Source organism: Chaetodon auriga, chromosome 6 (assembly GCF_051107435.1).
Source record: "Chaetodon auriga isolate fChaAug3 chromosome 6, fChaAug3.hap1, whole genome shotgun sequence".
In the NCBI taxonomy this organism is placed as follows: Eukaryota; Metazoa; Chordata; class Actinopteri; order Chaetodontiformes; family Chaetodontidae; genus Chaetodon; species Chaetodon auriga.
Window position 1 is genome coordinate 4,307,797 of NC_135079.1, and position 25,536 is coordinate 4,333,332.

At 42.9% G+C, this 25,536-nt stretch overlaps 2 protein-coding genes across 7 annotated transcripts in view; both read left to right on the plus strand.

Moving 5' to 3' along the window:
• Positions 1 to 12,286: 12,286 nt before the first annotated feature.
• LOC143322208 (calcitonin gene-related peptide 1-like) lies at positions 12,287 to 17,995 on the plus strand. Of its 6 annotated transcripts, none has more exons than XM_076733232.1 (5): positions 12,287 to 12,403; positions 13,543 to 13,634; positions 14,499 to 14,633; positions 16,418 to 16,602; positions 16,816 to 17,995. In XM_076733232.1, exons 2-4 carry the CDS (start codon positions 13,549 to 13,551, stop codon positions 16,575 to 16,577), a joined length of 381 nt encoding a protein of 126 aa, XP_076589347.1. In that variant the 5' UTR covers positions 12,287 to 12,403; positions 13,543 to 13,548; the 3' UTR covers positions 16,578 to 16,602; positions 16,816 to 17,995. The 6 variants fall into 6 exon arrangements, with proteins under 6 accessions (XP_076589347.1, XP_076589346.1, XP_076589343.1 ...); XM_076733231.1 differs by having other exon boundaries at positions 16,415 to 16,602; positions 16,816 to 17,993; XM_076733233.1 differs by lacking the exon at positions 12,287 to 12,403 and adding an exon at positions 13,347 to 13,414 and having other exon boundaries at positions 16,415 to 16,602; positions 16,816 to 17,993.
• Positions 17,996 to 21,685: 3,690 nt separating this feature from the next.
• The window catches only part of insc (INSC spindle orientation adaptor protein), a 43,021-nt gene continuing 39,170 nt past the window's right edge, over positions 21,686 to 25,536 (plus strand). The window contains exon 1 of the mRNA XM_076733498.1: positions 21,686 to 21,714. The gene's annotated coding sequence lies outside the window, so the exon portion shown is untranslated. The remainder of the gene's footprint in view (positions 21,715 to 25,536) is intronic.

The window sequence follows — 25,536 nt, forward strand, 5'->3', positions numbered from 1 at the left end:
ATAAATTCTGCTGGCTCCTCTTGCAGTTTGGCCTGTGGAGATCTCTCAGAGGAGGGCTGACTGCAACATTAGCTGCAGGGAAATCCCTCTGCCACCCACTATTGCATCTCTAAACCTGGACTTTCTCTGTAAGTACATAGAGGATTTATCAGGTGCAGTATGGATCTTTGATAATAAAGGAACTTCCAGACTAAAGACTGCTTATGTTCCCTGTTATGTAGTCAATTAGTATAATATGGTAATTTAAAACACAAGATGTATAATGTATATAGCAATAAGCTATAGGGGCTGTATAGAAAGCTAACATGCTGAACATTAATAATAAGAATGATGAACTTTATTTGTATAATATCTTTCAGATGGGAACGGCAGTTCAAAGTGCTTTACAACAAATAAATCACATGCACAAATTGAGTGCTTTACACAGAAAAGACATTATGATGCATTGACACTGACAAGGATGACAAATGTTGAGACGCTAATGCATTAGCATCCTAACATCCACTGTGAACCTTGACTGCTGTATATGTTACCATGTTAGCATTAGAACAGCATTCAGCTCAAAGCAGAGATGATCACACCTCGACAACGATCAGACTCATGATGGAGCATTTGAAGCACAATCTTCACTTTTATTCCACATTCCTCTTCTTTGTTGGGCCTTTGTTAGCCACAACTCAACTCGATCTGTGACAGCTTAGTCAGAGATCTATATGTGGTATGCTAGTAGCAGCTAGCCTCACTCAGAGATGGGCAGTGGGCTACAGAGGTCTGAGAAACTCACTTCTTTCAAACAAAACACCCCCAGAATTGTCTTTCATCTACAAGCTTGTCGTCTTCAGCTTCATCTGATGCTAATTCAAGCACATCACGTTTTCAGCCTCCGTGCAGCTTCTTCAGGAGCCACAAAAGGTGTGCAACTTTTTAGCATATGCAGCAAGAACTCCTCAAGACCTGCAAAACTTCCATGTGTAAAATTTCCTTTTATTGTAAAGCTCCGTCTTATCCTAAATAGGCACCATGCCAAGAATAAAGTCTTGATTTAGATAACATCCCTGCCACCCTCAAGCTGAACCCTTATGGGAAGGATCTAAAAATTGCAAAGTTGCCTCTACGGTTTTCATCCATCAATGAAAATTACAATCACAGAGGGCTGTTAGCGTCGCTAGACAATGTCAGTCTCGTCTTTAAATGACCTGAGCTGTAACTACATGTCAAAATAACTGTATATAATTAGAATATAAGTACTCAGAAGAAGTGCTTCCATCCCCGTTAGCGATATGAAACCACAGATGTCTCGCTCCATCATTTTGGACAGCAGGACTATCCTGTAAAGATGTTTGACTTTTGGTGATAACGAAGCCGGAGCTAATTTGAAAACTAATGCACCGGAACCGATTGTTCATTTGTCATCCTTGTCAGTGTCAATGCAGAAACATCTGATGATGCCAAGCCTACAGGACGGAGACATCCAATCATTACTTTGGCTCTCCAGCAAACATTTAAGCGCTGATTGCATTTGCTCATCTCGCACTGCAGTTTTTGGAATGGAACTAATGTGAGTGGTCACTTTTGGAGATGAGAGCATTGTCTTGTCGTAGAGCACCGCGCTGATCCGTTTAACAGCCACAAATTGTTATCGGACAGCAACAAGAACAACAAAGAAAATGCACAATTGATGCCTCAGATCAACTCAGACCTGATTGATCAGACTCCGACTCTTTTTCCATGATGACACATGATTTGATGACAGTAAGAGCTGGAAAAAGGTGGAGGTTTGTGGCTCGGCTTTACCATGAGTCACCCTTTTCATTTTGTTGTCGCTCCAGAGCAGATTTCTCAAGACAATCAAGTATTTCACAGTCGATGAATGTTTGACACACGAGCCGGTCTGCTGTGTGATGCATCAGTCTGATTTCTGACTGGTGTGAAGTTCAGTTCAATGAGCTTCACGCTGACGTCACCATTCTGTCTCCAAGAAATTACATTTCTATGTAATTAATGTGCATTCATAATTGCAAGTGGTGGGAATGAAGCACTGCGTTTATGTACCACGCTGACTTTAACCAAGTGCTGCCAGTGCCTAAACACGTGGATAGTGTACATCTATGAGTGTGGAGTTTTTGTGTGGGTACTATCCACACAAAAACTCCACACTTGCTTCATGCAACAATACACTATCCACTGGATAGTGTATTGTTGCATGAAGCAAATGAAATACGTTATCTGTGTCTGTGGCAATTAGCTTTCATTTTGTCTGTAATATGTGTTGTGGGCAAAACATTAACATTAAATGCATTATTTAAATACCTTTTCACCAGCACCTAGGATTAATTTTTAATATCAGCAATAAACTAAATTTGCCTGACAATATTAGTCTGACTGATGACCTCTGATACAGACATTAAACAGTGTTTCACCTGTAATATTTAAGAATTTAGAGACGTAAACATTTGGAGCTCTTAAGAGATACTGAATTTTTTCACATTTTAATAGCTTGTTGTTAAATATATTTCTTTTTTATTAGAAAAAAAAACTTACAAACTTGACACTAAATTAAAAAAAGGGTGAAATAAACTGAATAGGCAGAACAGTGACACATGGTATAAAATGAGACATGGACTTGCTGAAGCAGGTTGAAGCTTTCACCTGGTGCAGCTACAGACAGCCAGACGGCAGATAGTTTAATTCAGAACTAATTGAAATACCCCCGTCTTTAAACTTCATGTGACGCAGCCTTTGTGTGCTTAATGTAGAATTTACATGAAAGCTCGCGGTTCAGCCTGTGATTTAAACGATTACAGGCTGATATGAAAAGCCATTGTCTGATTCGTGACAGACATTGCTATGCGATCATGTCATCAGCTTTGACGGTGGCGTTTATCCCGACTTTATGTAAGTATGCATTGTCGATTACGGTGGAGCAGGCATGACGGCAAGGGAGGACAGGGAGGCCTGCCAATCAATACTCAGAGAGACGAAGAGGAGCAGCAAACAGAATTCTGCATCGTAGCCAAAGGTTAGCTCAGTTTGATATTTATGCTATTTGACTCTTGGACTTTTTTTTGGAAATTCAATTAAATACTACTACTCTAGACATGTTTGGATGTCTCGAGGGAATCCTTTCTCAAAGCATCAGTTTTCCGTACAGCAAACAATGTTTTACAGAAAAGTCGTCTTTCCCACCATGTGTGAGAACCATGTCAGGTTTTTATTGAGAAACCTGCCCACCGTTGAAGCGAGAAGCCTGACTCAGAGCCTCTGTGATTTGGCACCTAACGGGCGAGAGCCTCGTTGATGGCAAAGTTTAGGTGGGCGTGTGATCAAGTGTTTTTCTGAAGACACCTGGCTGCTGCGACTAATCTATTCATTAAACCGCCTTAATGGCCTCTTGTGCTTCAGGATCCATCATGTCACAATAATGGCTTTTGCGAGTGAAGGGCGCTTTTAACTGCATTTGACTGATTGGTAAAGCCGTCCCATTTCTTGTCGTGGAGAAAAAGAAATGCAATGGCTGAACACACCATATTAATTTCATTGGCATGTCGGCGGAACCATTAACCTGTAGACTCATTTACGTCAGTGAGGGTGACATAACAAGGGAGAGAAGAGGTTCATGGGTCAGGAATTTGATGGTATACAATTTGAGATATTTTCCTCCGATAAGGAGGACAAGCTCTCCAAAGGATGATGAGTACTCTTTGGTAAGATGCATGGCAAACTTGTCGTAGGCAGCAGAAGGTACAAGAACAATGACAAAGAAAAAAGAGACATAATGATATAAGCTGATGCGAAAAAAGCCTCAGTGTAAAAGGACTCGGTGCACTCTGACAAAAGAAAGAAACACAGTGATAACTGAAACCTTTGCTGAAAACAACTGGCTAAAAAGACAGTAGATTTAGCTTTGGGTAAAACAATAACTCATTGAAATACATGTTTTGCCTGTTAATGAAGATTTCCCCCCTCCGTCTCATTGTAACTTGAGCCTCTTTGAGCCACACCGAGAGCCAGAAATGTCCAACTCTCAGCTTTGCTGCAGAGGCAGAAATGATGGCAGATTCTTGGGTCTCGGCCAGGCTTTATAACCGCATAACGTTTAACTTTCTATAAATACCACGGGACACGGTCCAAGTTGATCAAGTGTGATTGAATCTGAAATGACTCCAGAGACGAGAGCCAAGTTTCCTTAAGATACTTGAGAAGAACTGCTTGCCCCCGCCCAGCTCTTGACAGGGCACTAGCCTGAGTCACTCCACGGTTTCTCAAGATGCATCAGAATCATTCAGGCAAAAATAATGGTTGCAATACACAAAACCTCAAGCAGCATCTTCAATGGACAGTCAAGCTGTGATTGTCGTCGTGTAAGTGTAGGCGATGCGGCTTGTTTTAATCCCAGAAGATGTCCTGAAATATTAGTTTAGGAGTTGTTTCCATTAAGGCGTCTGTGTGAGATACACCAGGCTTTTGACCAACTCCAATGAGAACCCTGTGTCAACAATAGAACCCAATGTAAAATCAATGTGAAGGAAACGGACTTGAAGTGTAAGAATATCCTATAGCACAAGTCACGCATGAGCCGTTATGCAACCTGTGCAGGCACCTGGATTTGTATCTTTCTGTGTGGCATTCAGGTAATTAATGAAGGATTGCAGGTCACATTTGAGCGGACAACACCTTTGTCCTTTGGTTGGAAAGACTAAAAGACGACGCAGTTTAAACTCTTTGAATATCCCTCAATGTGAGCCCTGTGCTCAGCGCCAATGCACATGGAGGAATCCAGAGTTTGACAGGCCTGCTGTGCCTTGTTACATTCGCTAAGCTGCAAATGGACAGTCAGATAATCAGTTTTGTCTTTGTTTGGTTCTTGAATTAGCGTAACTGATGGTGCATGTTTGAACGCAGCTGTCTGGTGGCGGCTCAGTGCTGTATATTGGCTTCAGTGTCAGTCTGTAAGGTCCCAAAAAAGACTCCAGATTGGAGCTGTGTGTGCATCAGCATCTAGGACTGAGAGAGGTATTGCCTTTTATTAGAAAATGTGAGTGGATGAAATAAATGATCGGATGATTCTCAAAATGTTTTATATAGTCGAGCTGGCAAGCATAATCGCTGCATAACTCAAATCCAATTCGCCATATTTCTGCTAGTCAGGCCACTTCATTCATTCTTGTGTAATCATGATAAATAGGACTCCCAGCAAGCACTTTTCGGAAACACAGTCCTTAGTGTTGCTCCATCCTTCTGCAGCATTTGTAAATGTCTAGCTATAGATTGCTGAGAGGTCTCTTTTTCTTGTTTGCTCCCTTTTCTTGAATGGATGTGGAGTAGGTAGGAGCAAGCCCAGCCAGTTCAGACAGTGATGTCAGAGCCAGAGGGCCAGCATCCCTCCCACGCTGCCACGTCAAAGTCCTGATTGATGCTTTCAGGTCTCAACGATTGAACGTAATCTCCTTAATGTCAGGGAATGAACAACGGCAAACGCCTGAAAAATCAGACTGCCGTGCTCCTTGACATTTGACATGCCTCCTTAACTGATGAACTATCCCCAAATGTCAGCATGACCTTGCGCCGCTGGTTTAACCGAAAGAACATCATGTTCAAGAGTGAAACACCTGCCTGAAGCCGCAAATCCTCCACTTCAACTGTTCCTGCCACCCCAGCTGGACCCTCCATGCCAGGTGTTTAAACACAGTCCCCTCTCTTCCTGATGTACAACCACAAAGTGACACCAGCTCCACCACTTGAACTTGCATTTAATCAGGTGCCGAGCCTCCTTTGTGGTGGCGAGCCACTGATTAGATTTGGAGATTGAGAGCCATTACAGGAGGCTGCAGTTGGATAATGACTTAAGTGCTGTTTCGCCTTCCTTTCTCTTCAGGAAGTGATTTATCTGGATGGGCTTGGCCTTAACTGACAGGGAGGTGCCCAAAGGTGAGCAGTGCCATTCATAGATCATATCACGCTGCTCTGACCCTATCAACACTCACTGTCCTCCCTGTGGTGATTCATGGTACATTCAAGCATTACATTATAATACTGGCCATATTCACGGCTCGTGAGACGGGATCCTGTTTTCACTTGTCCTTCACGTAGTAAATGCCAATATGTCAGTTGTCTTGTGTGATATTAGAGTGACGTGACGAGGCTGGGGCTGAAATGATTCATCGATTAATAGAATCATCGGCAGCGATTTTGATGGTCAATTAATCATTTTAGCTATTTTAAAGCAAAAATTGTGAAAAATGTGAAGTTGTGTGATATCGTTGTGAGATGAAAATCATTACTATCAAGGGTCTGGGTCTTAGAGGGCTACGCCTGTTCTCGTAGAATCTAGAGTTACGATACGTAACTAATGTCATTCTATTTACAATGACATCACAAAACTTCACATTTTCACAATTTTTGTTTTAAAATGGCTTAAATGATTAATTGACCATTCAAATAGGAGCAGTTTATTCCTCTTCACCCTCTAAGAGCTGTCGCTACTGTCTTAAAGGCAAAGCTTATGCAGTCAATGCCCACAATGACACTAATGTCCACTAGCTCAGAAGTCCGTAATGTGAAGCGTAATACAGCAGGACGGCTCTGGCTGTGCCATGGTGTAGCACCATGTCAGCCCTGTGTGGAAAAATCAGCCGAGTGATATTACGCTCCCTCCACAGCCCTGCCACTGCAGAGGGGTGGGACGTTGATTGTGCACCATAGTGGTCCCCCATGCAGCCCACTAATCTGAGATGATGGGATTATGGGCGCACCGTTTGGCATGTGCTTCCGGAAAAGAGCCAGATCTGACAACGCATCATCTGCCGTCTAGCACGTTCGAAACTGAGTGAGTCAGGAAGGACTCAGACTCATCGTGCAGATAGAAGCGGATGAAAGGGCACGAAGGAGCCGAGATGCTGAGGAAAACTGAGGTCACGCAGTTGTGACTGGATAAACTGCAGGAACAAACCTGAAGGGAGCGTGAAAGACAACCGTCATGCGTGTGGGGACGAACCAGCAGCAACGGCTCTTAGAAGGCGAAGCCTGCATGAAATAGACCTTCAGCTTTTTGACTGACATTCAAAGACTTTTTTTCACATTCTTCCTGCATTTCGCAGAGAAAATGATTGATCTATTAATAAGAAAAATAACTGATAATGACAAAAATGATTAGCTGCAGGTTACATTTGTTTTGAATGACTGAGAAAGAAAGAGTTAGAATTTATTGATCTGAATGAAATCCCCACAGCCTAATCCTGAACTGCGATAAAGGTTATTGTAGGAAGCTGCATTTTGAAAAGGCAACAAGCAGCCTTTATGCACGATTCTCCATTTATTTATTAGATGATAGGCTCTCTTATGTTAATCAAAAATGCTTCAACACATTATTTCTGGCCTGTTTCCTTCATTTTGCTTTAACAAAGAGAACAACTATGGTATTTGAGACAATGCAATAGATCAAACTGTCTGAATTTTGATAGTTATGCATACAGTATTTACTTTTTCCCACATTCAAACGTTAATGGACATATGTACTACTGCTTGATATGAGAAGAGATGAATAACATGCTAAATATAAAGACAGATTATTGTATAACTTAAGTTGTTTATATGTTGTTGTTGTATTTTGATTTTTTTTTTTTAATTATGGGAACAATATAAAATGTTTTTAAGCATATAGTGATTGACGAGCTATTGAGTGTCAAGCAGGATCAAACCTGTGTGACCTCAGTATTTAAGTCAGTCATCTGTGTCTTTTGGCCTCTTAGTTATTTCCTGCATCTCCCAGAATGTCCTCCATCAAGCCTTGAAGAACTGGGATGAATGGTTTCCATTTATCTGTGGGTGTCACTTCAAGTATTGAAACCAGTGGTTGTAAATTGCTCCTCCTCCTCTAAGAATCACACATGCGCTCATTAGTCTGGTTTTAATCGTTTGCTTTTCAGGTTTTCGAAAGTGAGGCAACAAATATCCACTGAAATCCAATATTAAGCAAACTTCGCTCTGATTGTTTCTGTGAAGGTGGGGAGAGCAATAAGCACGGCTGTCAGCAGAGAAATACTGAGAGCCGTGCTCTTAAAATGTCCACGACCACCACCATGAGTCTGGAGCCACAGCAGAGTCTGAAGAAGGTCACTGGTTCCTGACCTGACCTAAACGTGCAGCCTCTTTAAATGCATGTTTATTAGAAAAACAGATTTTTACAGGTAAAGCTAGAAAAGCCAGACTTTTGATGTAATGAGAGGTTGGGTCAAGCTTGTATGAAGGTTTCATCTACAGTCACATTCGTCCAGCTAATAAATCAGTCAATAAATAAATAAAGCTTGAAGATTTACAGGTTTCACACGGTCGGGCTTCATGCTAACAGCTGACAACAGGGAGTATGTATTCTAAGACCGAAAAATCAGGTGAGCTGCCCTAAATATATCCTGGTTGACTAATGAGTTGATGAGGAGCAGCTGTGCAGGCAGGTGAGCGATAACGAGAGCAGTCACAGAGGAGGGAAACGTTCTCTGCTCTAAAAAGTTAGGATGAATATTTTCATGGTTAGTTTATCAGCCAGCTGTCTTCTCAATTAATCGATTAATCGTTTGGTCTATGAAATCTAAAAAAAATGAGAAAAAACGTCCATCACAAGTCATATATGATGAGGTGGAACGAACAAATATTTGGTATTTTTGCACTGAAAATGACTGAAATTAATGAAATCAGCAACTATTAAAGTGAAACTATGAATCCAGAAGAAGAATTCAAGTTTTTAGCCCAGTCAGTAAAATAAACCTCACATTTACCAGCTGCAACATTAAAGTGATGCACATATTAATGCAGCAATAATTATAAGTACGCACTTTAATATATGTCATTCTGAAACTGGACGTTCTGCATGATGAGCGCTTTTACTGTTCGGACTTCAAGTGCATTTAAACGCTTCTGTACGCTTCTTTTACTTCTGTAAGTAGAAAATCAGAGTACTTCCTCCCCCCACTGCCTACATGTGTGTTTTGCAGGTACCCACATGAGATTGACCAAATGAAGCCGGTGACATACGACGCAGTATTTGAACTCATGCAACCACCGTGTGTGTGACATGAAATACACCCGCACATCGCCTCTTTAATGAGCTCAGCCGTTACGTTGACATATAGCACAGCGGTCTCACGTGTCCGGTGGTATCAATAACACCATTCATGTGTGTTAGCTTCATTTATGCAGGTGTACTTTCTTTTTGCTACATTTACACTTGAGGTTCTTGATTGGCCCAAAAGAGCTTCGCCATTAAGAAGACATATAGTGCACCGCACACCACAGCTGCAGCAGCAGACCCAGCAGACCCAGCAGCAGTCACTGTGTCCCCAGCAATAACTTACACTAGATTGAGTGTGTTGATCTTAGCTGGGGGAGGCCCGGCTTCAAAGGTTACCGTATCGACTGGACGCTCAAAAGTTTGTGGAGGAACGGGGGGAAAACTTTGGAGACGTGGGATGGCCTGTGCAGCTCCCTGGGGTGAAGTGTGATGCAGACGATCCAAAACAACACCCACACTGAAAATATGAATGCATGCACGTACGTAAGCATGCACGTCGTACAGTACAGATACGCTCACCCACACGTACGAAGGAATACAATATATAGACCTGCAGACGCTCACAGAGGTGTGTGTGTGTACTCACACATGACACGGAACACACACACGGTTTGTCCAATCAATGTTAAAGGGCAAAGGGTTGTTCAAACACACTCAGCACATACAAATAGTAGATGATGATATAGACAGATATGAGATAATTGTTTTCTCCCTTTTGCCCTTTGTTTTATCTATATGGACACTCTCGCATTGACTCACGAGCGTCGTAGATAGCAGCGTAGAAAGTAAGACCGGCAGGTTTGTGTGTAATCTGTTAACACATGAGTGTGCATGTGCTGCATGCTGCAGGTAGCCAGCTTTAGGTTTGGCTGGCAAAGACAAACATAGTTTTGAAGAAAGCAGCAGTTTCAGACTGGTAGTTTCATGCAAGCTGCAGCATGGAGCTCAACGGAACATGGAACGCTCAGTTGCCAGTTTATTAGGCACACCTAACTAAAACTAGTGCACTTTAATACCACAGTCCTGCAGTAAATCCTTCCTTCATGACGGTTTTAATGCTCAGTTTCAGTTTTAAAGAGGCGTTTCTTTAACTTCATGATCATTTTGAAGGATTGAACTGTATTGCATTACAGAGAGGTGTTTCTGTTAGTTAACCTACCATCATTAATTGGTTTGAACAAAATATTAGAAACATTTGTCCTAATAGCAATACAACTCAACAACACCGCAAGCTGCAGCCTCCAAAATGATCATAAAGATGACAAAAACTGATCACCATGTTTCACGAAGGAAGGATTTGGTTGCATTATAATGCATTAATTTTGGCTTGGTGTACCTAATAATTTGGCAACTGAGTGTTCACACACCTTCTTTTAAACAAGCCATGTTTTAAAAAGTGATATATGTGCTTATTTCAAAGTTCAGCTCCAGAACACGTCCGTTGTTTCTTATGAAGCGCTTGTGTGGTGCATCAATGCAGCTCTTACAGATGTGACAGTGAAAGTTTGTTTTTCTCTCACAGCTTTAAGAACTAAACAGTACATGTCTTTAAAAGGAGCTCTTTAATATGAGAGCAGCGGGGGAGAAAGCATGGAAGCAGATTTAGTTCAGAGCAGGTGGTTAAGCAGCCACAACCTGCAAGAAACAGCTCAAAGTTTTACATGAAAGGTGACATGAGAACTTCAGGGAAAGTTAGAATTTTTCTAACAGTCAGTCAGCGGTCTCCTGGTACGTTTCAACCTGTTCAGCTCTGTGTGATAAATTAGACAGGACAGTATACATATATATATATATATATATATATATATATATGTATAGGTAGAAAAGTGATGCAGATTCGCAGATGTGGCTCGAGACCCAGCAGCTGTCTATTCGGCAGTGATTTAGAGTCTGACATGGGTGAGCCTTGTGGCTCAATAGCACTAAAAGGCTCATCTTGTCTAATGGGGTTCCTCTATGACGCAGACAAGGAGAGGCCCCCCCCCCCCCCCTTCACTCTGACATATATAATCCAGAACATACACACAGATTTACGCACAGAGAAAAGCACACACACACTTGCTGCGCAGCCATTCATTTTGTCCACTGTGCAGAGACTCAAATCGACACACACATCAAACACGCGCACGCTCATCCGTGCGCGCGCACATATACTGTCCTGCACGCTAATGAAAAGGAAGGGAATTGAGACGATGGTGCACGACAAACAGTTGTGTAATTGCTTTTGAGAAACGGCTCTTGTCGGAGGCTGTCATCGATCGGTCTTTGCCCAGGACAACTCGTTTACTCAGTGTGTGGGAGGAGGCCCGGGCGGCAGTGATCATTATTGGACTGACTGTGGTATCACTTTATTAACTCAATATGGTTTGATGCTTCACTGTAGTGGGCAGGGATGCTGTCATACTTAGCTGAGGTTTTATTCCAGACGGAGCGTGTACAGAAGCTGCTGGGAGAGGAACTTTCATGTTAATCACACTGATAAAAACTGCACAATGCTTTGCAGTTTGAAAGCAGTTTACTTGATGCTCTGAGCAGAGTTGAACCATTTGGCTTTGAACATGATATGTAAAGTCCCATGAGTTCATTATTTGTGGTGAATAACATCATGTTGGCCCAAATTAAATCAATAACAAGCTAATTATATAAGCTGACTGTGTGAGATGGTCTATACAGACCTGAAGCACACTGGCTGTAGTGTTGTTGGCTCTTTCCAAACAGCGTTATGAATGAAGAGCCCAGGAGTGCGTCACTGTGTAGTATACATCCCTCCCCAGCAGATGGCCCCGCCTGCAAGTGCTTGGCTGGGAGGGTGGCAGTGGTGGTTTTGGGGGGGTGGGGGCCCTTATCGATTTGGCATTTGAGATATAGCATGCAATGTAACATTTTTGGAAAGTTCTTAAAATATTTATTGCTGGTGATGCTTCTGTACGGCCACCAGTTTGCTTTGCTTCCTATTTAATTAATGACATCAATGCAAATTGGGGATAGCAAATGGTCCAAATGACTGGTGGATTTTGTGAATGGAGCACTTAGTGACTGAGGAATGACGTCAGCGCAGAGCCATATCCCTTATTAGTGAGCCAGGACTGAAAGGAGGCGTCCCATTGGCTCGCCATAGCATCAGAGCGACGTGATTGGCTGCCGGCGGATAATTAAACACCTACACAGTCAATGCACAAATCCAAGTGGTGGGATATATAGGCTGGTGCGTTGGCGCTGCATGCAACAGAATCAAGAGTTGTCCTGCAAGTTGAGAGAAAGTCAACTTATTGTGTTTTGCATAGAGATACATAGAGATATATATTTATTTATTTTTTTGCTGGGTGATTATCACTGAAGGTAAGTGTTGACTTCTAATGTTGGGCGATGTGTTGGAATGGCTGCGTGACTATAAATGTACCTGATAAGCTGTTTGCATGCATGTGTGGATCAGAGGGGATATGGACACAGAGGCACTGCGTTAGACTGCGCTGACGTGATGGTGTTGGTAATGGGATTGGAGTGTGGCCACTGGGGTCACCGGCATCAACACCACCCATTTCGTGAGGGGCCAGTGTGCTATTAGAAGGCCAGAGACCGAGGGAGCGAGAGATAGGAAGAAAAGGGAGGAGAGAGTGAAAGAAAGGGACTCAAAAATGAGAAGAAACTGAACAGCAAGTGAAAGAGGGAAGGGAAAGAAGAGGAACCAGGTTTGAGAGTGTGTGTGTGAGTGTGCGTGTGTGTGTGTGTGTGTGTGTGAGAGAGAGAGAGAGAGAGAGAGAGAGAGAGCGCTGGCAGCTCATTACACTAATGCACTGGTCCCTTAGGGAGTTGGCAAGCTTGGAGTCCCCCACCCCTTCCCTTCTCACCCCTCCTCTTCCAACACTAGCAAGAGCTTCATGCATTGCACAGTCTAGGACCCCCACCTAACCACACACACACACACACACACACACACACACACACACACACACACACACACCTCTACCCGCAGGCATGTGACACTCTGGGACCTGCAGCGTACAACATGAGAGAACTACCTGTCCTGTGCTCTTGGATGGATGTTTTGGAGGAACAGTGCGTTTTGCAGAAGAAGAGTGTGTGTGTGTGTGTGTGTGTGTGTGTGTGTGTGTGTGTGTGTGTGTGTGTGTGTGGAGGGGGGGGGTTGTTATGTGACTCAGTTTTGAAGGGATGTTGTGTGGAAGTAAAAGCGAGGATGTTCAGCAGGAGACCTGAGCTAAATAGTGGCAAGCTGACATGTGGGTAGAAGTGAGCTCACCTCTCTGGGAAGTGACAGGAAGCCCTTTTTTTCTTGTTGCAACTCCTTCCCAGCAGCACGAGAGGGTCAGACCAGCAAGTGCATTTCCACATGTATGTTGGTTTTTGTTTCGCAGATTAACTTTTGAATGATTTCAGAAGTTATTTCAGAGGTGTGTGAGTGTGAATGGCTGCAGTCTGGTGCACCGGGACCTGACGGTGGTGTCTTTCTTGCTGTGTAGGGGACCATGGTTATGTTGAAGATCTCTGCTTTCCTCGTTGCCTACGCGCTGGTCATTTGCCAGATGTACTGCTCACAAGCCGCTCCTGCCAGGTGAGAACTCGCAGCTGACATGATGCGTTTTCCAGCAACTTGAAATATGTGAAGTAGAATGGGTGTAAATTCCCGGTTGTTTGAGTCATGAACAACCAGTGGGAACGAGTGGAGGGTCGATGCAAAAATGACACCTCGAAGAAAAAATATTCAGGTTTTCAAATTTCTGTGCTGCTTGAGAAAAACAGCAGAGGATATGTGCATGTGAGGGAGAGACTGGTGTAAAAATTGCATACAGTAATAATGTGCATGCACAGAAAGTTCATTTGTTCTGGTTTATCTTAATAATTTAGGATGCTCGTTTTTATCACTTTAAATGAGCATTTTTTATAGGGTCAATTTTTCAGAGTTATATATTTAAAATGATCTTCAACCACATATTTTATTTAAAGGAAGAATGTAGATCCCAAAAATTAAACTGCCCTCATTTGTTGGGAAAGAAAGAAGAAGCAAAAAGAGAAACAGTGTAATTCACTTCACATGAGATCTATATATATTTCTATGAAGCCCCATCCAGGCCACTCCCCACACTGTTCCCATGAAGCTATCGATTTAGTAATAAATCTAAAGCCGGCTGCACATCAGCCCCTCTCTTAGATGGGGCACTTTCCGCAGATTGTTTCCCTGCGTTGGCCGGGGGCCCTCCAACTCGGACGTCATCCCTCTCAGAGTTGGTGACGTCCCGGCCAACCCCCCTGACCCCACCTATCCATCCAACCGCCACCCTACCCCACCCTAACACCCCCGCTCACTCCCCCACCCCTCCTCTTAACTGCAGGTGATAATTCTAGTGAAGGATTTAATTCTGATGTCAATGCCTTTCCTCCCCCAACCCTCCCCGACCCCTAAACCTCCGCACCGCAGACCGGGTTTAGAGTCCATGTCAGACCGAGTCACGCTCACGGACTACGAGGCGCGAAGGTTACTCAACGCCATTGTCAAGGAGTTTGTGCAGATGACGGCGGAGGAGCTGGAGCAGCAGGCAACTGAGGGAAACAGGTACACAGATGAGAACAGATGACTCGTTTATCTTAATCCTTTTTTTAGAGCAGCTTCCTCCCGGTGCAGAAACAGCTAATGAAAGATGGTGAAACTAATCTACTAAAGGTAAAATCGACAGCTCTTTTTTAGGCCACCATGCTGGACTTTGTCTGTCGTCTTAGGGATCGTATCATATTCTGCTTTCACTTTAAGACCACTGAAGAAGCGTCTTTTTAGCGCCCCACTTGGGTTCAATCAGGCGTAGAGGTATGTACTTCTAAGCTGACCAAAAGACCGATCATTTCCAAGAATAGATGTTAATACACGCCCAAGAAAAAAAAAAAAAAATCCCTATTCTCTGTCATGACCCTGCTCCCGCATGGATGAGTTTGATTTTGACTTTGTTTGAGCCGATTACTATTTCCAGCCTGCCTGCCGGGCATGTGAACAGTGGATGCCTAACGGAACGAATAAGTGTGCATGATGTCAATTAAGTGGAGTTGCATGACAGTGGGAAGCGACTGGTTTCTGTTTGTTCTGTGGGTGTACAAGATGTGACAAGAGGGGATTGACTGGGGTGGGGGTGGAGATGGAGGACTGGCGCATGAGGGGATGGATGACAGGTTCTTTGAATAGTGGGGAGGGGGGGAAGCATGATGCTGTAGGGGGGGAATGTTTTTATTTGGTCTTTTTTATACCTGCAGTGGCATGAGAATGAAATGCATGTGAGAGGAATGGTGCGTGAATGGAGGGAAGAAGAGAAAAAGAGATGAAACAAAGTGTTACCTGCATGTTTTCTCAAACCTATGAGCCTGTTCTCTGCATGTGTTCTGTGTGTCCCCTCCCCGACAGCATGGACAGGCACCTAACCAAGCGCTGCTCCAACCTCAGCACCTGTGTGCTGGGCAAACTGTCTCAGGAGCTGCACAAGTTGCAGACGTTCCCTCGCACGAACGTGGGAGCAGGAACGCCCGGCAAGAAGCGCAGTGCGCCTGAGAGCGACAGCTATGCAAACTACGGCGAGACGTTTGACAGCATCTAACCCTTCCTGATCCTCCCTCAGACCCTCTCTAACCTGTACCTTCCTCCTCCTCTTCCTATCTTTTTCTTTCCCCCTGTCCTCCTCCTCCTCCTCCTCCTCCTCTGTCCTCATTGTTTTTGGATTGGCAAGTGCATGTTGATTCTACCTGCTTGAGAAGAATATGACCTTTAACTGAAACCAACCTTTCAGTTCTTTTCTCCTTCCCTGTTTTTTTTTGGCAGAGAATGATTTGTCCCAACCATTTCAGACAATCAGGCTTGGTTTTCCATTGATGTAATTCAGGAGCCCGTTCAGACATATACATCTCTGTGTACTGTGCGTGGAGTCATTTGATGGCATTTAAAAACCCTGAAATTTAAGGGTTGAGAGAGATCACTTAACCAAACCATTAATAAATGATCCACTCATGCGACACCATGTTTCTTGTTCAATAAACGTATTTTTCTACCAGGAAGCCTTAGCTCATTTTCATTCTTAGGGATGCTCTGAAGCAGTCAGTGGGTGCTTAGTGAACTCTTTTGCAAACATGGACTTAAAACGCACATAAATAGGATTTTAGAGCATGTGATCGTGGCCTTCAAATTATCTCTGAAGCTCACATCGAGTTCAAAGGTAAGAAAAAATGACAAAGATTAAACCTTGCGTGTTTTTCTGTGCTGTGAAGTTAATGTTGATTAAAATGTGAAACTGTGTCAGTGCTGTATGGTCGAACGTCGCACCAGATCTTGGCATTAACCCCTCGTTTGTTCTCCTGAAGCAGCGTTACAGCACAGAAGCGAGCCTGCAACACGGCAACCTGCGTGACTCACCGCCTGGCGGACTTCCTCAGCCGGTCGGGGGGAATGGGCAACAGCAACTTCGTCCCCACCAACGTCGGCGCCAAGGCCTTCGGCAGGCGGAGGAGAAACGTCCAGATGTGAGCACTCCAGAACCTTCAGGAAAATGGTAAATAATGTTTCATGAGTATCTCCATCTGCTTTACATGTAGAATAGAACCATGAAAGCAGAATTATCACAACTGGCTGTTGACAAAGCGATTATTTCTTAATTACAAATGGATTTTAATCACGCTGCACTCATCGTGTAATCATTTCTAAATGTTGTCCTTGAAAGCAAAACTTTAAATGGGCATTTTCTTGTTGTCTTTCTGTCTTTCAGAGGTTGAAACCCGACAAGAAAACACCTGAGAACAAAAATCAACAAAAACAAAATCAAGCAGAAAATAAACACTGAACTGGCCCTTTATCCACTCCTTCACGTTCTTACAGAAAAAAAAAAGAAAGACTTCTCGTCCCCATTTCCATCCTGTTAGTGAAACCTTTTGCTTTTGGCAAATAAGAGAAAAAAAAAAGAGAAAAAAAGCACTTTAGTTTATGTACAAGAACAAATGAACTCCCGAAGAAAAAAAAAACAAACATCCCACTGGTTCCTCTTTTTTTATACATGAGTATCATTGGAAAATAAAATGAAAGCAGCAGTGGTTATCACCTTATTTTTTCCTCCGTTCACCTCGTTAGAGCACACTTCCTCCACGAAACCCACCTCCCCCCTCCCCGGTTGAGATCCATACATTTTCCACAGCTCCCTTTCTTCCCAGGGGTACCCTGTTTTCCTGTGTGCCAGAGGGACGCCATTAAAGATCACCCTACCCAAGGCCCCCCCACAACGGCTGTTGTCTTGTGCCTTGATGTAGAACAATTTACATGAACATGATTGTACAGTTCTGTTTCGAGACGATAAAGAAGACCCGAGCGAGGATGAAGAGAATGAAGACAGATTAATATTGTAAACAATATTGTGAAAACAAATTTCAGCAAGATTAAAATGTATTTTAGATACACTCGGGTTTGGGGTACTTGTGTTGTTCTTCAAAGGTTTTTAAGCATTTAGGTGTAGAAAGAGGTCGAACGACTGAGAGGCTGATTATACTATGAGAAGCTTATATTTGTACATTAATTGCTGGAATATTGATTTTCAATGTCCATAAATTATAAATGATGAATCGTATGGCATTCGTGAACCTCACGTGATTTGTAATTCATTGGTTTTACATTTGACAGTATTTCCCACTGACAGATACACACTTACATCCTGAAAAGTTGGAGCACACATGTATAATTTGGCAAAATGCTGAAAATCAAATCCACGTTCATACGCTGTACTGTTGCTCGGTTTGGGTCACTTTGTACGCAGCGACAGTCTGCAGGTGTAAACACATGCGTTTCATTGGGAGTATTTTCTGACTCACACCACAGTGGCATGGATATGTTGAGATACATGATGATACGAGTAAAAACTGCATGGGTAATTGCTTAATAAAAGGCAGACAAACCTGCAGTCAGACTTGTTCTTCTTAAGCTCCGCTGGAGGTGAACGCACACCACTCAGTTCAGAATCAGCATATGTCTCCATTTACATAAATTATGTATCAGATCCATCATCCTTATCTATCATCTTCAGACAGGAGATTGGTGCAGAGATATCAACACATTTCTAAGTCTCAGCTTGTATTCTCCTTCATTTTAGATGCAACTCACTAACAATACATTCCTCAAGCTGTCTTTGCATGCTGTACTTATACCAGCTGACAGAGTGGTTCCATTTTATGCAGAGTGACTGAACATTTTGGGGTCCTCTTGTTTTTACAGCAGAGCTCCAATAGGTGGCAACATAATTATCTCCATAAAAGTTTCAATGGGGCTCTGCAGAGTCTCACAGGTCTGACTCGAGTCACAAAAGCGTAACAAAAAGCCTCCCCTGAGAGAGGTTTGCGTTTGTTGACTTGCATGAGTGAAGAACTAAACAAAGAAGGAAAATTTAAACCCAGAGAAAGTGAAAATGACAGGTCTCGACACACAGCGTGATTCTTTAGGCCTGAGCAGTAATGAGGTGTAAGACAATGACCGGTTGAACAATCCCGTAGGTGGGTCATGAATGAAGTCATCGACCGATGCTTCATAACAAGGATGTGCGGTTTTGACGGCTTTTGATGAACGAGAAGCGGTAAATTGCCTTTGAGAAGGTCTTATATGAGCCTCATATGATCAAACTGCATCTTCTTTCACAACAAAGAAGCTAAAGGGAGTCAGCTTAAATTCTGGACCATCAGTGGAAAACCAGGCATGGAAAATGTTCTTTTTTCTTTTAAGGGTAGCACTGAGGGGGGGGCTTCAGCAAGGCGCTGAACCCTCATCTGCTCCAGCCAGTAATCAGTAGAAGGCTGGTCGTACTGGGCAGCTCTTCAGCGGAGTTTCTGTATGAAATCATGTGTACTTCTTCAGGCCCCATTGAGGAAAGGTCACAAGAGAACCACCAAAACAAAAACAAAAGAAAAGGTGATCATCATTAGTGGAAAATAAAACACAAATCCAGATCTGAAACTGGGAATAATTTCACATAAATCACGTTGATTGTACAAACTGGAGCGGATAAATATTGTGCAAATACATAATTACAGTTTAATGTTGTTTTTTCAGTAATATTCCCCTTATGTGCTGCCAACGGTTTGTAAAGTATCTGAGGTGCAGTGTTTCCACAAAAATCAGACAGAGAGCTAAAAAAGCACTTGAAGGGAGGATAAATAAAGGCCCTTCAGTTTTCGATGACAAATATGGGATGTAAGTTTGGAAATTGAGGCGATAATGAGCCCATTCAATAAGGGTGAAATTGAAAAACAGGATACTGTTGTTCCTATTTGGTTGCACGGATGAATGGCGCGTGTGCACCGGAGCGAATGCAGGATATTTGTCACAGTGTGCATCACACCCAGGCACACAATAGCTGTCAGAGCTAAAAGATGTATTACTGTGGAACATTTTATTTGGTTTAGATGAAAACAGAGGGAATATGTGAGAAAAATGACGACCATCAACACCCGGCGTGCTGCGTCCAAACTATAGGCACTTAAAGCAATAAATGATTGGTTATAAAACCAGCTGTTCAACTGGATGGCTTCTTAATTCCCACATGAGAGGAGATGTGTGATCTATCAGAGTATAAACAGAAAGGGGGATTTGCGCTCTATTCCCCCTGAAGCCTTCAAACCCTCCTCTGTCAGTTGTTTTTACAGTCTTTCCACTCTGTCTCTGTCTCACTGTCTGTCTGTCTGTCTGTCTGGAGAAAATCAGCGCTGAAGTCGGAGCCGTGCTTGAATCCACATGGAAACTTTTCCTGCATGACTGAAGAGGAAAAAAATAAAACCCCCTCTCCATATTCTGATAATTGAGGGGGGCGGGAGGTTGAGGACTGATTCGTGGGTCGGTTTGGTTTTAAGCTTCTTTCTCAGCAGTAATCTAACAATCTCACTATGCCAATGAGAATAGCGGTCCTAATGACACGCAGCTGCTTTGAATGGGGCCCTTCCAGTTGGAAATTAGATGGTTCGTATAAGAGAAACCATGAAGCAAGCCCCCATCTCAAGAGAGAAGACGTGCCGCTAGTCCAGTTCCCAGAAACCTAAACCACAAACCAATTTCAAAACCTGAGGCTTCGATGTTTCTTTTTAATGTTTTAAAGGGATAGATCGACATTTTGGGGACTAGAGAAGTAGTGATGTCACGTTAGCTGCTGTTCTGCTGGTTTCTCTCATTCAGCTTTTCTTCAGTCTGTCATTGTGAAAAAACGAAGCTTTGACTTTCCACGTTCTAAGACAAATCTCAGTCAACCACAGCAGCAGCAGCAGCTCCAAGAAACTGAAACACTCAGCTGCTTCCCACTGCTACCAATCTCTGTGCTAAGCTAAGCTAAGCTAACCATCTGCTGGCTCGAACATCATATTTAGCAGACAGACTTTGAGAGCGGTACCAATCTTCTCACCTAACTCTTGGCAAGAAAAGTGAATAAGTGCATCTCCCAAAACGGACCACTCGTCCTTTAAATAACGGGGTTTGGCTGAGGAATACTTTCACACATAGCAATGTGCCTCTAAATGTGCTTCGATGAGCACTCCCGTGTTGTATTTGGCAGGAAATGAGGTAACATTTTTGAGGAAATTAGCTGTTTGCGTTCAGATTTAAGCTAAAGCTAATATTTATTGACTCTATAGAGTGTAGCAGGCCCTCATGTGCACATGGGAGTGTGTGTGGAGCCGCCCCATTCGCATGATCACATGGTAATTAGTCACTCAAGAATACGTAGAGATATTAACTGCAGCAACCCCGACCAGCTGAGTCCTGGTCGTAATGGGAACCAGCCGACTGCCGTTTATATTTTCATTTTCCTTCCTCATTTTTAAAGCTCCCAATTTTTCCATAAGGTAGTCATTTCCAAGGCTGATGTGAAACCAGACACCCAGGAACATTCATGGTAAAGGTCCAGAAACAACACTCGGCCGGCCCCGACGTCCTCTCACCTTCCCCAATCCCCCTTTCCGTCTTGTGCGACTGTTCCTGGGAAGGTAAACACGCTTTCACTGTGTCAGACATGAGATTTCACTCTGCTGCCATGGCAGCTCCTTCATCTGACCCTCTTTTCTGTCCCTCCCTCCCTCTCTTTCTTCTCCTCCCCTCCCATTGCTGCCACATCTGGAACCCAGCTCCTCATTTATTTATGTGGTCTGTGTTGTTTCTTCTTTTTTTAAAGTCTTATTTAGAAGTCCTTTACCTTGTCTTGTTGGCAGTTTCTCTCCATCTGATGAGGTCTGCAATTACATCTCGCCATAACTGGTCACTCTGCAATTACATGCTCCACCACAGAATCTCTCCCCCCCTCCTCTGAACAGCACCACTGCTCATATGGCAGACCGAAATAGAATAGTTTCATGTCTGTTTGGATGGCGGCCCAGCTGAAACTATGCTCCGCTGCTTGACTGACAGTGGGATGTGGGCTTTTTCTCCCCAAGAAAAACCTTTAAGGCCAGTCACGTTTAGACTCTGAGCAGTCCTACTCCAGCAGGCTTTGGTGGTGGTTGGCCAGCTGGGCTCCAAGACAGGAGACAGAGCGAGACAGAGACACAGCTAGAGCGAGTGAAAGAGAAGAAAGAGAGGACAAGAACCAAGAGCTGCAGCTATGAACCCTCATGGGAACACTTAACCTTTCAGTCGCTGACCAAGAGAATGGGTGAGTTTTGCAAACAGTTCAGTCTCATCTCAACGTCTGAGAACGGTGAAATGATGCCGGAGAGAACTTTTCATGAAGCTTTAGAAATCTTGGCTGAAGTTTTTTCAGATAGCTTTAGCATGACTCAGTCGTGCAGCATGTGATTTAAATAGAAAACTTACACAGTAATACAGGACATCCTTCAGACAACTTCAACATCAATGCATTTCTCAGCTTGGTTGATTCTGGATCGAGCAGACGTTACAAAGAGTAGTTTCCAACTGCAGATGTAGTTGTTGTATTGTGCAAGGTGCTTCAAACCCCCGCATTTAAATGGGTGGCAACTTAACTGATGTCAAAGCCCTTTTTCTCATAAAAGTGTTCTTGACCAACGTCCAAGTCTGCTTTTTCACAGGAACCTTGAGGATTTTCTAAAGCTGAAAGAGGCATTCTAGCTTAAAAGCTTCTGATTTAAAAGGGCAGCAGTATTGATCATCTGACCGTTCAATTTCTCACAAAACTTTAAGGTTATATGCACATTGATATTCTTTAAATTCAAGAGGCTTTTGATTTTAATGTTTTACAGTGTCATCCTTGCCAAAAATGAAGCCTCCAGAAATGTGCCAAGTCAGATGTCAAAGAGCAAACGTCTGTATAGTGTGGGTAGGAGTAAGATTAGAGGTGCATTTGGGAAAATATCTTTTAGAATGGTTCACATCATGTCTTAATTGTGAAAGTTATGTAAACTGAACCGTTTCATTGAACGTTTTAGTTAATTTTTTACCATTTAAATAGTGATTAATTAATTTTTTTTTTGCCACTGGGGCAGCGGAGAAGGTTGTAAACACAACAGTGACATCACCTTCTACAGCTGATTGGGTAAACTTGGCAGCAGCACACATTCACACAGATGGAGCAACATGAGCATTCATTTAGCGTCACATTTCTGGTCACCTGGTGAATGTAAGCCCAATACTCACTCTCTTTTAGCTCTGGTTTTGGTCTCCACCAACTCCTGAGGGAGGCATCTGGCTCTTTAGCTTCTAAAGGCTCCACCAGCTAGTCGCTAACCTTGTCTGTCTGCTGTTTATTGCTGGACAGGAAGCATGCAGTGTCCTTCATTTTGAACTTTACACTAGAGGCCTGCTGACTGCTGCTGGAAATGATAAGAGCATCGAGAGTGAACCAAAACAGTGAAGTTACAGGCCCAAAAACCTAAACAATGAGCCTAAAGATGCTGAGATTCTTGCTGGTAATTGCTAATATAAAACTATTTAGTAATGCAGCTTTAAGTTATCTAGAGTCTTTACATTTAAAGGACTACACCAACTTTTTGCTGAGTCAGTTGGCCTCTTTAAACTCATTGACAAAGTAATGATTGTGAAATTACTTCCACACACCAGTTTTACACTTCACTCATCAGTTAAATGTTCACATTTTCAATCGCAGGTACATTGCGTACCAATTAGCATCCCCTTTGCCCTTCATGCTATCATGATATATATGAATGGTCCTCTCGGGCTACTGCTTAGTGTTCTCAATAGGAAAATATTTTATGTTGTTGTTCTGAGTCATGCTGGAGCTCACCGCCGTACTGGCTATAACTGTTTGGAGTAGGCTGATCTGGTTTGTGTGGGAGTGATGGAAGCTGAGACTGTGGAAAACAACAGAGATTACAGTGAGTTTGCGGGTAATGATCAGGACACAGCTACCACATGTCTTCACTCCAGGCTTCTGTGTGTGTGATGTGGTGGTGGAGAAACGTGTGCGTAGCCTCTGAGTGTGTGTTTGAGAGACAATTAGAGATTACAAGAAAGATGTGTCATTATGTTTTTCCATCCTCTCTCTCGGTGTAGTTTGTTGAGGATGCTTGTGTTTGTGCACACTGTGTACATATCTTTGTATCTGAACTCTGAATACGCGTCTGTTCGTTGATCATGCCCCTCCTTTGCTCAGTCTCAATGCCCAATAAACCGTCAGTCAGAGACTTTAACTGACATCACCTGTGCGCTCAGTGTAAATGCTTGAGTAGAAAAAGGTGCAACGGCTCTGAATGACAGAATGAACTGCACAGCAAAGGTCACCCATGACCTGCTTAAACTGCTAAGCGACATAAAGATATATGTATTTACACGCTGCACATGTTTTGATCAGTTGGGTTCTCTACAATTCAAGCACTCAGTTCATTTTATGGAAAGCATGAGCCCCAAAGTATAATTCATCCAGATTTACCCCACCCTTACCCTTTATCTTACCTTTGAATCAGACATGAAGTCCAAATATGTGTCCAGTGCTCCATTATTTATATTCCTTTAGTCTGTAAGTATCCACCAATCAAAAGAATCAAGATGGTTTTCCCCAAATTAATCAAAGTTGTGAGTATTGTTGCATAAAGTCTATTACTCACTGTCTGCACTGTCTCTGTTTGTCAAACAAAACAGTCTTTTATTGTATTTTCTCGTCTTCCTGCACAGTGTTGTTGGGTGTGCTTGTTTTTGTTAGCTTGTTGCCTACAAAACAAAAGTCTCTCCACATTTTTCTGTTTAGTTTTCACCCCAGGATGGCCCCTGGAAGACAGCAAGCGCCCCCAGTTGAAAGGCCAATCGGCTCTGTTGTGTATCTTTGCTGTCATTGGCTATCAACAAGTCAATCACTCACCTTTGTAACCAATCATTTTCCCTCTCCAATGGTGTATGGATAGGTGGTTTAGGTTGCGCGGGAGCCAAACGATTTCAAGGTACGAAGTCACTCCATACACATTTCTTTATGCAGCTGAATGCAGAATGTTTCAGTATGTTTTCCAATAGTGAGTAAAAGCACAAGTTGGCCACTTGGAGATGTTTTGGAGATGTCTGAGGACACCAGTGACACCACAAACCAAACGCTCCATGAGGTTAGGCCGGATGTCTGGATCTTACACAGGTGTGTTTGTGTAGAAGGTATGTGGTGATTTGCATAGTTCAGCATAAAGTCTGATTTATTGTTATTCGTGCACATGCTGAACAAAGTACAAAGTACTGTTCAAACGAAGTCTCATACATGCAGTTTGGCCTCACAGTTCTGCTAGAAGCGTTTCCATTTGGGTATGCCAAGTAAGCAAAACTTTAAAAAAAGGGTGGATGTTAAAAGGATGTGTTACCAGGACCAGAGGCATTTCTGTGAACGTCTGAGTCATGATGTTACTGTATAATTATATGACAATCAACAACACAGTGCAGAGTAGTGAGCTATATATATACGGTACCATATATATATATATATATATATATATATATATATATATATATATATATATAGTACTTTAGAAACAATTGAATGCTGTGAAAGTTTGTACACACGCTCACGTTTCCCAGAGGATGAATCCAGCAGACACTGGTGATCCTCTGAGTTTTCATTTAGCACCACCATGAGATCACTTCAGGCCTGCTGCTAATTAGCAAATATGCTATCATGCTAAAATAAGATGGTTGTCATTGTGAGCATGTTAGCGTGCTGATGTTAGCGTTTAGCCTATCAGCACAGCCATATTAGAATGCTAATTGCGGATTGGCCTGCACCTGCTAATATGAACATTCCTGAGAGATCATCGACTCATGACTGAAGCAATTTTGGATCTTTGAGTGGGAATGAATGTTGTGATTGATCATCTGAGGACTTGCTCAGCTCTTAGCATTTGACCTATCCTGATTACTTCACACAAGTTTTACAATATGACTGCTGTGTGCTGTTGGTATAATAATAATAATCTGTGCAAGGCGAAGTGATTGCAGTTTTCATCACGCCTAGAAGCAAATGAAGGCTTAGTGTCAGTTTTAATGGCTCCTTTAGCATCAGAAGATGACA